We start from the raw sequence: 14,100 nt of genomic DNA, 5'->3' as shown, positions 1-14,100 counted from the left end.
AGTATAGAAGATAAATGAAGGGAGCAAAGTTCTGACGATCATGCAAGATATGAGAAGGGAGGAAGGAGACAATGTGGAAGAAGTAAATGGAAATGAAAAGAGGTGGCCTGGGAATTTAAATCAGTAACCTTCAATCTTTTTTTTTTTGGTTCTGTTCATAACAGATTTGCAGTCCTGCCTAATATGCATTGCACGAAGATTACCTCGATCTACAGCTCCTGCCACATCAGAATCTTTCATGACCAAGCAAGATACTACAGGTCTCTTTCAGAAAAATAAGTAGATAATTGCTTATACAAGGCTTTGGAAATCATAGAGTATTTTGTCAGACTGCAGTTTTGGTATAATTGAAAGATCCACTTGCTTGGCCATCTTGGTCTCCAAAATAAAGAAGATTCCATGGAAATCTCTTAGTTGTTCTTTTTAGTGCCTGGGGCTCCTCTCAACATTTATTGAGATATGGGAGTGAGCAATAATGAAAAAAGCAGGCTCCCCCCCCTTTTGTGTTTGGGATTCTCTTGTCGTTTTTTTGTTTGTTTTTTTAAAAAAACTATGTTGAGAGTTTTGCAGCTTACATTACTGTTTTTATGTATTAGCACCTCAAAATTATGGGAAAAATGTGTCTAATGCTGGTAGCAGTATTTTAAAAAAGGATCCAAAGATATTTGCTGGACTTCAGCTTTAGGTTGCCAATCCCTGCTCTATAGTTTTATAAAAAAATCTGGAGCCAGTGTAAATGGGCAAGGGACAAGAAAGGACAAATCTGCAGCCCTGTATGGATGTGAAATAAGTTACTGAGTAACTTTAACGTTTTAACACTATTCATTTTATATATCTGCTGTTCTTCCATCCACTTAAATAAAAGTCAGCCTTGCCAACTTTGTAATGCATACGATTGTGAGTTATAAAGGTAGGAAAGGCAAGAATGTCAGCCACTTAAATAGTGAGATGGGCACTTTATAAATCTGATGAATAAATAAGAACACCATTTTTTGTGACTTACCTACCGCCTCAACCCAAATGAACTCTTAAGTGCTAATAGTTAAATATAGGCCTGTTTAGTTCTATATGTGTAGATTTTGCCATTTGGACATCAGCTGCAGACCAGGAATTAAAGGAGTGATAGTTGGTGATTTCATATGTGTAAGAGAGAAAAAATAGCATTTCAGAGGTTTTGCAGAATTTAGAAATAATGAAAGGCACTAGACATCTTTTAAGAGAGCAGGAGATATTTGGATAGTTCACATATAGTTTTATTAGAAGAAAACCTATTTACATAAGTGGCAGTCATAAATAAGGTTATAAATGGTAGTTTCATGTTACCTGCCTTGTTTATTTAGGCTTGTGTACCTTTTACACCTCTAAAAACAGCATTCAAGACAGCATACACAATTTTTAAATAATGAAAAATTAACAGTTAAAACGTAAATAGAAGGCTGAGGAACGGAGTGCAGCTTACAGCTAATGGACAGGTGTAGAAGGTGCAAGAGGTATTGAATATACTGTATGTTTTTACTTGCTCTGCTTTAGATACCTAGGTCTATAATATCTTTGTTTTCATTCCACTCCACACAGGTAAAATCATCTCCATTGACACCAGTTCCCTGAGAGCAGCAGGTCGGACTGGCTGGGAAGATTTAGTGAGAAAATGCATCTATGCTTTCTTCCAGCCTCAGGGCAGGGAGCCGTCTTACGCCAAGCAGCTATTTCAGGAAGGTAAGGAGGCTTCTGTGTTTGAACACACTTTTCACGTTTGCTGGATGAGGACTTTGCTGGATGAGTGAAAATACGATTTTTTAAAAATGAAGACTGCACATAATACTAACAAAGGAAATGGCTGTGTAGTGACCGTGGTCTCTCCAGCCAGGCAGGAAAGATGGCTGGTATGGTCAGTAGAATTCCTCTGAACTATACTAAGCTACCCCTTTACATTCTTTTTTTTTTGAAAATTTTATTAAATATACATTTAAAAACAAAAGTGGACATGATTCAACTTCCCTAGCTACAACACTACTATTAGTATTGTCTTATGTTACAGAAAGAAATAACAAAAACCTAACATTTTTGATCTCTAGGGTTAACCTGTCCATTTCAGCGCAGGATAAAATTTTATCTATTTTATCTAATGCTTTACATTCTTATAGCAATCTGGTCTACAAGGCCACTCAGCTCAGGGGTGGTGTGCTAACTCAAAGGCTTTTTTTTTGAGGAAGTGACAACTAAAGCAAACAGGCTGCTTCCTTGGTCCCAAAGGGGACAGAAATATTCCAAAATCTCTGCATCTTGCATCTTTTTATGCAGACTGAGGTATGCTATTCTGAATCTTGGATTAGAGCACGGAAGATAATTTCTGACTCCCAGTCAGCCAGTAAAGCTCCTTTGGGGAAATCCTGTCTAACAATTCTCAAACATTAGCTTGACAGAAGAGAAAGGGGCAGGCAGAGCCTCTCCAGAAAATTTCAGATAAAATGTCAGTAAGGTGATGAGCATTCTTGGCTTTTATATTGGTAATTTTCCTAAGTGCTAATGTAAAGTGTAAAGATGTTTATCATTTTACAACACCCTTGAAACTTGGATCAGTAAAATTGTATCTCCTTACAAGCTGGGGCTGAAAGAATTATTTCTCTGCTAAAAGGATTAAATTGTTTATGAAAATCCCAGGAGGATTTTGACATGTTAGGACTTTCAGATGGAGATGGTTGATGATTTCTCACTGAAGTAGGGCTGGGCAACTTTGGGGGGAGGGGTTGGTACTACAGTAATCTTGGGGTGAGGGTGAACCCGACTACATAAACTGGGTGAAGGTTGTTTAAAGACCCATCCACCCAGAAATTTTGGAGGGAGAAAAATTAAAACCTCCATTTACCTCTAGAGATACTTGTTCACATTTCGTTTTTCCCCTCTTCCTCCTGCTTTTGTATCCTTGGGAAACATGGTTTTAAAAGTCAGTCTTTGTTCCAGTAGGAACAGAGCAGAGCAGAATTGAATTGAATTGAACTGAACTGAACTGAATTGAACTGAACTGAATTGAAGCCAATCTCAATGTATACATGGTTGTACTTTGACAATATTGTAGGATTTTATTTTCTGCTATATAAGGAAACATGATCCTTATGCACAACCATTTTCATGTCTTTCTCCAAACATTTACTCCTCTTACAGACATCTTATGATCCTTTTTAACAGCATTTGCATGTCTTAAATTTCTCTGTGTCCCATGCAGCAGTCCCTGCTAATAGCAAGGACAGTACTGGTCAGTCTGCACACATTTTGGCTTAGCATGCTACAAGTGTGACTAAAGGCCATCTTTATTCCAGCATGCTCACGCTATTCTTTGCAAGATAGGATCTCTAAGAGAGAACCCTGTAGGCCAGCACACTGTTACTTGCTTCCTTCAATCTAGAAGGTACATGCAATGTTTAAGGTGCTTCATTTAAAAAAAAGTATATTGATTCTATTGAAAGCTAAAGCCATGCTTCTTTTTTTAAAACCTAAATTTATTTATTTATTAATTTAATTTGTATACCGCCCTTCTCCCTAGGGACTCAGGGCGGTGAACAGGGCAATACATAAAAACTAGATACAAAAATTAAAATTATTAAAACATGATTAAACAATGCCCATAAATTAATACAAATTTAAAATTAAAGTCATTTCCCACCCCGTCCCATCAGGCCAGGCCAGCTTGTTTAAAGAGGTAAGTTTTAAGATCGCGCCGGAAGGAGCGGAGATCGGGCGCCATCCGGAGCTCAACCGGAAGATGGTTCCATAAATCCGGTGCACCCACAGAGAACGCTCTCCCCCTGGGGGCCACCAGTCGGCATTCTTTGACCGGTGGCACCCTGAGGAGGCCCTCTCTGTGGGAGCGTACTGGGCGGAGGGAAGTTGACGCCGGCTGCAGGTGCTCCCCAAGGTATTCTGGACCCATGCCATGAAGGGCTTTGTAGGTCATGACCAACACCTTGAACCTCACCCGGAAGACAACCGGTAACCAATGCAGCTCGCGGAGTAAAGGTGTGACATGGGAGTATCGGGAGACTCCCAGTACAACTCTCGCGGCTGCATTCTGTACCAGTTGGAGCCTCCGAGTGGTCTTCAAGGGTAGCCCCATGTAGAGAGCGTTGCAGTAATCAAGACGAGAGGTCACGAGCGCATGAGTGACCGTACGCAAGGCATCCCGGTCTAGATAGGGCCGCAACTGGCGCACCAGGCGAACCTGGGCGAAGGCCCCCCTAGTCACAGCTACAATATGGTCTTCTAAGGAGAGTTGTGAATCTAGGAGGACTCCCAAGTTGCGAGCCCTATCTACAGGAGATAATGACTCACCCCCCATAATGAGGGGTGGGATATCCTGAATATCCCGAGATGCCGGTACGCACAGCCACTCAGTCTTGTCAGGGTTGAGTCGAAGCCTGTTCCTCCCCATCCAGACCCGGACCGCCTCCAGGCACCGGGACATCACGTCGAGGGCATCACTGGGGTGGTTTGGGGTCGAAATGAAAAGTTGGGTATCATCAGCATACTGATGATACCCAACTCCAAAACCACGAATGATTGATATGGCTATCAATTGGGAATTTGCTGTTGAATTTTTGAGATATGGTTTTGATGTGTTCCAGGGGTTGCATCAGATGGGCATGTGGTATGTACATTGCTTGTGGACTGCCTACACCTGCTACTTCACAAATATTGCTAGCAACAAGAAGACAAATCATCCTAATCCTTAAAATACCTTTTCTTTTCTCCCCCTTCTCTTTCTGTTTCTGTTCAGTGATGACACGGGGCACGGCCTTCAGTCCGTCGTACCGATTCACACTTAGTGATGGGACTGTACTGAGTGCTCATACCAAGTGCAAACTTTGCTGCCCTCAAAGTCCAGAAATGCACCCCTTCATCATGGGCATTCATATAATTGAAAGGTAAGTCCTGAAAATTCCCAGGGTTTACTGGGTGTCATTGCCTCTAATTTTCTCTCCACCCATCTTTCATAGACAGCAAGCATCTTTGGGAAGGATTCAGTCTCTTTCTATGTAAGAGTACAATTCAACATATATACAGAATGCATTTTTAAATGTGTCACACTGATTGTACTAGTTACGGGGTCTTCAAACATGGCCCTTTTATGACTTGTGGACTTCAACTCCCAGAATTCCTCAGCCAGCATGCCTGGCTGAGGAATTCTGGTAACTGAAGTCCACAAGTCATAAAAGGGCCAAGTTTGAAGAGCCCTGTACTAGTTGATATGTCTCTTTGCATGTCATGGTTCTCTCGTATATCCCTTAACAAGAAATGACATATTTACCACAGGATGGAAAGGATGGTGGTAGCAAAGGGTTCTTGTGCTATGTAATCTGCAGACTGAGCTATCTTCTCTGTATGTTGCAAGTATGTTAGAAGTACAAATGAAGGAAAAAATACCAAGTTTTTTTTTTTTTGCTTTCTGCCTCTTGAAGCTGGTTTGAGTCTAGCCCTTGAGAGGATGCATGAGCTAGAAGCTTCACTGGACAGGGCAAAGATGTCTTAATCAGTATTATCTAATCTCAACAGAACCATGTCTTCAAAGAGCAATGGAAAGAAGCAGATGCTGAATCTTTCTTTGGCATCTTCTCTCTCTCCCTTCCTCTTCTCTCAAGCTTAAGTACTACTTTCTTAATTTATTCCTCTTTCCCATTGGAAGTGGGAGAAAGGGGACATTTTGGTTACATAGCAAGAGAATGCATTGAGGAATACATCATGAAATAGCCTGTCCAAACAAGCTGTCGCTTCTTTTGCAACACATTCAAACTAGCAGCATGTAAGGCAGAGCAGAAACAAATTGCAAAAGTTGTCCAAAGTGAAGAATATTCTGTCCTTTTCTCCTTAATATCTGTGTGGATGCAAAACCAAACCAGGCAAGGAAAGATGTAGAAAAGCATGAGAAGACCCAAATGAAAGATGATGACGTATAGAGTCCGTATAAAGTTGGATAAGAAAAGCTAGATAATTACAAACAAAAACTTTTGTCTAGAACACGCTCAGCCTAAAAAAAATAGGTGGAAGTACCTAAGGAAGCCACATCTGTGAACCCTTTTCCAACTCTCCCCTATCTGAGAAGTTGCAGTGTATGAACAGGTTTTGAGAGTGACTTAAGCATCCCTTTAAGTAGAAGAAAAACTGATAAGGATACTGAAACTAGGGGTATTGTGTAAATTAGTCAACAACTGGTTCTCTTCTATCTCATCACTCCAAAGTTGGATAAAGAATGCAGTGGCCGCACCACTCCTGAGTGGAGGCAGTGATGCTAGCAGTGGAAATCTCTGGGCTTTCTGTGGCAAGAGGGACCTGTGATCTGAGGAGCTGGCCAGTGGCAGTGATCATGGCAGCTGGAGGGGAAATACTCTGAGAAGAAGAGTGGGATAAGTGCCTCAGCCTGCTGCAGAAGAGGCTATGCCAAGTCTCACAAGGGCAGCTGCTGGAAGGGAGTTGCAGGAGAAAAAAGGCAAGGATGAAGGCAGTGTTGGCTGCCAAGGCAGCAGCCACAACAGCATTAGAGACTGCAGGCCACCCGGTTATGCTAAGAACCACCACTTTTGCGTCAGGGTGATGACTTGGCCGAGTGTTAGCAGGACAGTAGATCTGTACTGGCATCCTATCTCTCCGAATTAGATTTTGTAGGGGGAAAATACTTTGGCCACCTAATGAGAAGGAAGGACTCACTGGAGAAGAGCCTAATGCTGGGAAAGATCGAGGGCAATAGAAGAAGGGGACGACAGAGAATGAGGTGGCTGGATGGAGTCACTGAAGCAGTAGGCGTGAGCTTAAATGGACTCCAGAAGATGGTAGAGGACAGGAAGGCCTGGAGGAATGTTGTCCATAGGGTCGCGATGGGTCGGACACGACTTCGCAGCTAACAACAACAACAACAACAGGGGGGGAAAAAAAAATCTGGTTCGTGTGATCGGGAACAGACTGGCTAGACCAGGGGTAGGCAACCTCGGCTCTTTTATGACTCATGGACTTCAACTCCCAGAATTCCTGAGCCAGCTATGCTGGCTCAGGAATTCTGGGAGTTGAAGTCCATGAGTCATAAAAGAGCCGAGGTTGCCTACCCCTGGGCTAGACTGTACCTCTGGTTAAATCTCTGAGAAAGCTGGCTTGAAGAATATCTTACTGCACTCGCTGCTTTCAGCCTTCTCAGAAAAATCACAAGGGAAAGATCACGCATTGGGCTTCCTGATAATCATTGACAGGAACAGCCAATTGAATTTATGAAATTTCAACAGTGATTTTTGCTTGCTTGTTGCTTTCTAGTCAGCCGTGGAGTTTTTTTTTCAGGTTCATTGCCTGCCTTAAGGGAGTGTCTGCGCCAGCCTTTCCTGTTGAATTATTGCATAAGAAGGAGGTCCAAATCGTGAAATATTTCCTGCATTCCTTCTTAGTGCTTTACTTTCAGGTTCTGATATGGAAAAGTTATTACCTTGTAGAAACCTTGTAGAAGTACAAGCACAAACCATTTACAAGTTTTGTATAAAAATTTATACAAATATAACACAAACCTCCTGGATCTAGGACTAAGATCTGCCAGGGCATTTTTCTGCCCAGTTCCTTCATTAGTCCAATCTTTTCCAACTTGATACATATTTTCCTTTATTTTGTTAAGATGAATTTGCACATTGATGCATTCTTAATTGCCTTCACGTGCTGCTAATTTGATATACTAATTTCTTTTTATGCAATTATTTGACCTAGCTAGTTTACATCCCCGAAAAAATAACTACTCCCAAAGCTATTTGAAGGACTGTAGGACCCAGATGCTTGTTATTTAATAGAGAGGGAGCTACAGTTTGTGGATGGAAGGTTACAACTCAAATAATGGCCATTATTTTATGGCTGGGAGTCAAAGCTGACATGAATAGTTTTGGCAGGGTGAGAGGTCTTGGATGTCTATGAAACCTACCAAGAATAGTTCTGGCTTTGATACCATCCTGAATAGACATCCAGACCTGAATGTTTTGAAGGCTTTCTTTCACTTTTTGAAGAACAGGACAATGAATGAGTGGGAGGTTTATGTTTGGGCTTTTGATTCCTGAATTGGAGTCCTTTTGGAATATTTCCCATGGTAGCCAGGCCCATGCATAAAAGAAAATTATACAAGATATAGATAATAGTAGCCATTTATTTGATCCTTCAAAAGAAGCCAGCAAAACTTTACTTTTCCTTCCTACACACAAACACACACACACACACACACACACACACACACACACACACAGTATGTAAGCTCTCTCTGTGTGTATGTATACATACATATACATACATTCATATACATACACACCATATATATTTATTTCTATCTATGTATATAAATAAAATGTTTCTCAGGTATTACAGCATTTTTGCACTCCCTCCTCTGAAAGGACATAGCATAAACTAATCAAGTTCTTTCAACGTGGGTGGGGGGGTCTGTATTTTCTTTTTCCACCAACTGCATTTTTTTCTTATCTTGATTCAGAGAACACAGTGCCCTGTCGCCTCAAGAGAACACTAATCCTGCAATGCCTCTTCCCCGTGTCAGTCCCTCCCTGAACCCCAGCATTTCTCCAGGACAGGGTGTACCCCTGCCAACGCCTCTCCCTCCCTCCAATGGTAGCATGTTAACAGCCAACACAAACCACCCATCAGGATCCAGCCTGCATGGCAATAGCAATGCTGCAACCACCCAACCCAATTACGGATGTTCACCTGGAAGCCAGATGGGAGGTAATGTTGCCTTAAGCCAGGGACAAGCTGGTCCTCCGAATAGTACCCATCCTATAAACATCAGTAGCTCTCCAATGAACAGTCCTGGGGTCACCCCGCCACAGTTTATGTCACCAAGACATCGAGTAAGCCCTGGACTTGTGCATCGGCCCAGAATGCCAAGCAACCCATTCTCCCCCACTATGCCTTCCACACACTCCCCAGTGGGCATGGTGGGCAGTTGTGGTGGCAGCAGTGCTGTCAGCAACAGGCCATATCCAGGAACTCCATTAAACTCCATGCAGGGATTGACTGATGGACCTAGCCCTCCAGTGGGCTATTCCACACCCCCTCCTGTCCTGCGTCAGTTGAGCAATCAGAACTCCCCCAGCAGAATGAACATACCACACGTGAAAACCGAGCCAAAAGACAGCAAGGAGATGTCGTCCATTCTTTGCAGCATGGCCCACTCTGACAACAGCTCCAATGACAGCAAGCCCTTGGATTCTAGCTTGCTGCATGGCAGTGACAGACTCTCAGAGGGTGACAGCAAGTGTTTGCAGGCTACCAGCCACAAACTAGTCCAGCTCTTGGCTTCCACGGCTCAGGAGCAGTTACGGCACGTGGATGCAGATACCAGTTGCAAAGAGCCCTTGTCTTGTACGGGTGCATCAGGGACCCCAGCTTCTGGGAACCCTGTGGGCAGTGCATGCCCTTCCTCCCACAGTTCCCTCACAGAGAGACATAAGATCTTACATCGGCTTCTCCAGGAGGGCAGTCCTTCTGATATTGCCACCCTGTCCATGGAGCACGATAAGAAAGATGGGATGCCTGGTGGGACAGCTACTGCTGTTATACCACAGAGTCAGGCTCCAGGAAACCCTGACGTCAGGCTGGAGGCAGATGCTGTGAAGAAGAAGGATTCAAAGGACCATCAGCTCCTTCGCTATCTGCTTGACCAGGATGATAAAGAACTAGTATCCAACCCTTCCTTGAGCCTGGAAGATGTGAAGGTGAAAGAAAATACAGAACAGTTGGATCCTTGTAATGCACCTGTAGCCCCACTGCCTAAGCCCTCTGCTCAAGAGGAGGTGAAGCTACAGCCACAGGGACAGGTAAGTTTTTAGTTCAAACTGGTTTTCTGCTAATACATTTTTCATTTCTTATGAAATTTATTCTCTGCTGCTGCTGCTAATTTATGATTCTCCTTGGCTAAAATTCAGCAACTTACTGAATTCTAAGGAAAAGGTTGATATATTCCAGAGTACCCAGTTTGGCAAGGAATCACATATTATATCAGGCCCAAACTATATCTGTAGAATGAGGAAGAATATGGTACTGTATATGTATTTCAGAACTCTTGCATGGATCTCCTACAAACAAAAAATATTCATATTAACATAAGTTCTCTGCAGATTTAGTCTGGAAAATGAAACAGTGTTCTCATTTTCCTAGCAAGCTCCAACAGGGTTTAGGAAGCATCCATTTTCAAAACTAGAGTTTAAATGGCTAGAATAACCAATAGCAATAGCACTTAGATTTATATACTGCTTCACAGTGCTTTACAGTGCTCTCTAAGTGGTTTACAGAGTCAACATAATGCCCCCAACAATCTGGGTTCTCATTTTACCATCCTCTGAAGGATGAAAGGCTGAGTCAACCTTTAGCCAGTAAGGATCAAATCCCTGGCAGTCAGCAGAATTAGCCTGCAACATTGCATTCTAACCACTGCACCACCATGGCTCCTAAACAATTCTATCTCTCAAAGAAATCTCCAGATCTTTATTCCTTTCCTTAAGGCTTCTCCCATCGGAATACAGTATTTTAGTTTATTTGTTTTTTAATCAGTCTTTGGAAAATTAAAGCTGTGCCTGTGGGTGCTAGTGGGCCTGGATAATTTGTGAAAACTGCAAAGAACAGGATACAGACGGAATGACTGATCTTCCTTATTCTTAAAAGGTTTACCTGCTGTTGAAATGAAGTAGTTGTTGAGTAGGAGGAATGTATTCTTGAGGTAGGAAGCTGGAGGTTTCTATGGGAAAGCCTTTTAGTTTATGCAAGTGGAAAGAAAGAAATTGAGTAGCACCAGATATAGTTTGAAAATGGTGTGGTAACCTCTCTGTTCCTCAAAGAAAAGTGCTGTAATCAGATTCTCCCATCGAAATCTCTTCTGGGTTTTTTTTTAAACAGCTTAATTTAATTCCTGTAATGTGATTTCTACCTCTGAGCATTCTTGCCAGTCAGTATCAAATGTTATTCTTTTTGGGTTATGCGTTGGGTGCACACAACACCTGTTTCGATCGTATTTCCTGGTACAATCCCAGGATTTTGTTCAGTTGAGTGAAGTTCATGTAGTCTGCCTATTCACACTTGACAAGGTGAAGGATGGACTTGGGGCATTCACATTAGCACAAGCTCCTTTTCTTACACTTTAAAAAGTATGAGTTAGAGATCCCAAGAATTATTGCAGCTCAAAATGTGAAGGTTCCAGTTTGTGAAGTGTGGAACGTAATCAGCATATTGGTAACAAGACAGAGCCTTGGCATCAGTGTGCACACTTGTAAAGGGGAAATAAATTAATAGAAAAATGTTTTTCTAAATGGCTACAAATCATGATAGCTTGGCTGTATTATTTACCTGCGGTATCGGAGGCAGGTATGTCTCTAAATGCCAGTGTTGGGGACTCTTCTCCCCATGCCCACCCTTGAATCTTTAGTTTGTGTTGTGTTTCAGATGAAAAGACCAGAATTGTGGACTGCACACACATTATAATTTGCCAATAATCAGTAACCTTGATGCTGTCTTGGGCCTGGCTAAAATGATTGCCATACCTTTGATTGAGGAAGGGAGCTTCTGTGAAATAAACTCTCAGTTTCAAGGTCAAAATTAAAACAATACATGTTGTGGTTCCGCAGAGACAATGGCTTTAACACAATATATTACAGACAGAAATGTCTTCTAGATGAAACTTGTGGACAGTAATCATGTATATGAAAGGTAGTTTCTGTAATGAATAATTTAAGGAAATAGGGTATTCTTTATGTAGTTTCCCTACTGTGCCTGATTACATACAGAGAGAAATATTGAATTTTAATCTTTAGAAATATTTGAATCTTTGCAAAGAATGGGAAGGGGAGAATCTTGAATTTATGTGAATGAGACAAAGCTCCTGTATTTCAAGGTCCCTCTTTAGTTTTGTGTGTGCCCCAAAAGAAAGCTTCCACTGCAATCTTATATGGCCAGGACTAGAAACTACAGATTTTTACATTGCCAGTATATTTTGGGACAACACTCAAGCTCCCTGGTAACTGAGAGTTACCCAAAGTTCAGAGATTTTTGGCACGTAATTTCTCAGCTGCTTGGAGTGTGTAAAATTGCTTGATTTGGCTCCGTTTCACATGAGGAGATGGTGCTGAAGAATGCAAAAGAATGTCCAGATTGTTATAACGTTTTATAAATACAAGTAGTTATTGAAAATTGCAGTTCAACTATTGGATAGTATTCCCCATCTCTCTCAAATGCACCCCATCTGAAAATCAAGTGAGTGGTTACTTTCTTTAGAAATATAGTTTTAATTTGTAAGCTGATTTTTTAAAAAAAAAATCTCCAATGGAAGAATGGATGGTGAAAATGATGGGTATTGCTGAGATGGCCAAACTGACAGCTTTAATTAGAGATTAGATATTGTCTAAGTTTTAATGCTGATTGGAAATCCCTCATTGACTTTTTGGCATGAAACAGGAAAAAAATGAAATTATTATATAATTTTGATAATTAGAAAAATTAGATTACGGCCAAATGTAAGTAAAACTGTAAAGATAGAGTAAGAGATTAATTTATATTTATACTTATAACTGCTTTAAAAGAAAATTGGAAGTCATTTCTTTACACTTATTTTTTCCAAACTTTTGACTTTATTCTTTTCTTGTTTCCTTCTTTTTTCTTCTCTCTTCTTCTAAATATTAGTTTTTATCTTTCATTTTGCAAATGTAATAAAGTTATGTAAAATTATAAGATGATTTAATTAAGCATATTAGATTTTCAGATTGGGTGCTAATACATTGAATAATTTGAACCTGAAGTTCTTAATTTACATCTGGTAATGACTGACATCATAACTAATGTGTATTTGTAACTGATATGGGTCCACTGACACCAATATTGAATAAACTTACATGACATGATTTCTTTAATCACAAAAGTTTTATCTGAGTTTTAAGGGAACAGCAGGCTCTAAGCTAATGATCAGGGGTAGTTTAAATTTCCCGCTAGGCTAGAGATAATGAAAAGGTCTTGGGTGGAAGGGTACAATTAGGAAAGTACCAGAGTGTGGAGGAATAAAATGGAATAAACTAAGGTGTTATAACTCATGTTATTCCCCAACCTGCAGGCAGCTGATTTTTTCCAGTCCTACCTGGAATTTTCAGGGTATCAATATGAAGTCGTCTTATTGCAAAGGGTTATGTCTACAAAGCCCTGTCTTTAGATCTGAGAATCCCATTAGTTCTCATATCTAAATTGCATCTCCCTAATAGCTTTTTTCTTTAAAAACTGAAATTACTAGGGATTCATTACATTCTTTATGAATTTATTAGAACTATCACTAAGCACACATTTCATTTATAAAGCATACGTGTCAAAATAATAATAATAATAATAATAATAATAATAATAATAATAATAATAATAATAATAATAATAAGAAGAAGAAGAAGAAGAAGAAGTAGTAGTAGTAGTAGTAGTAGTAGTAGTAGTAGTAGTAGTTGGAAGGGACCTTGGAGGTTTAGTCCAACCCCCTGCTCAGGCAGGAAACCCTATACCATTTCAGACAAGTGGCTGGCCAGTCTCTTCTGAGGCATTATGAAACCATTAAACGCTACCACAGCAAAACTAAACAGAACAACCTAACACTCAATATTCCTGGACAGATAACTACACCTTTATGTGATTTTTGAAAGTCTAGCAACATCAGCCTGTAGTGTTGGGTTTCGGTGAGAATAGAGTTTAGAGGCAGATGAAGGCTGCTGAATGGCTCATATTGACTTGATCTTGGTCCTGCTAGAGAAATATGCAGCATTTTTAATTTGACTTCCCTCCCCCGCCACCACCACCCCTATTACCTTTGGAATTCTCTGAAGAAATTGTTCTATCTGCAGGTCTGAGGACCCCAGACTGATACGGAGCCAGTCAAGTGGTTGATATGATTGCATTTGTTGCTGGGGTGGGGGTGGGAGTGGATTGTATGGGTTTTATCCTTTAGATATTGTAAGCCTCCCAGAGTCATTGTGTGTGAATTCGGTGGCCAAATGCATTTGTTTAATCAATAAATAAACTTCAAAATATATATGTATACATTTCTGAGCAGAGTAGCCCATAGCTATA

The 14,100-nt window shown here is 40.8% G+C and overlaps 1 protein-coding gene across 5 annotated transcripts in view; it reads left to right on the top strand.

The window, feature by feature from the left end:
- NCOA1 (nuclear receptor coactivator 1) overlaps positions 1 to 14,100 on the top strand; it is a 308,570-nt gene that overhangs the window by 259,865 nt on the left and 34,605 nt on the right. For all 5 annotated transcript variants that reach the window (XM_081326952.1, XM_081326949.1, XM_081326951.1 and 2 more), the window contains 4 exons: positions 165 to 260; positions 1,576 to 1,716; positions 4,772 to 4,919; positions 8,492 to 9,833. In XM_081326952.1, the coding sequence (XP_081183078.1) occupies positions 165 to 260; positions 1,576 to 1,716; positions 4,772 to 4,919; positions 8,492 to 9,833 (1,727 nt within the window). The remainder of the gene's footprint in view (positions 1 to 164; positions 261 to 1,575; positions 1,717 to 4,771; positions 4,920 to 8,491; positions 9,834 to 14,100) is intronic.

This window comes from Vipera berus (assembly GCF_964194415.1).
Source record: "Vipera berus genome assembly, chromosome: 1".
NCBI classification, from domain to species: Eukaryota; Metazoa; Chordata; class Lepidosauria; order Squamata; family Viperidae; genus Vipera; species Vipera berus.
This window is presented reverse-complemented; position numbering and strand designations above follow the sequence as displayed.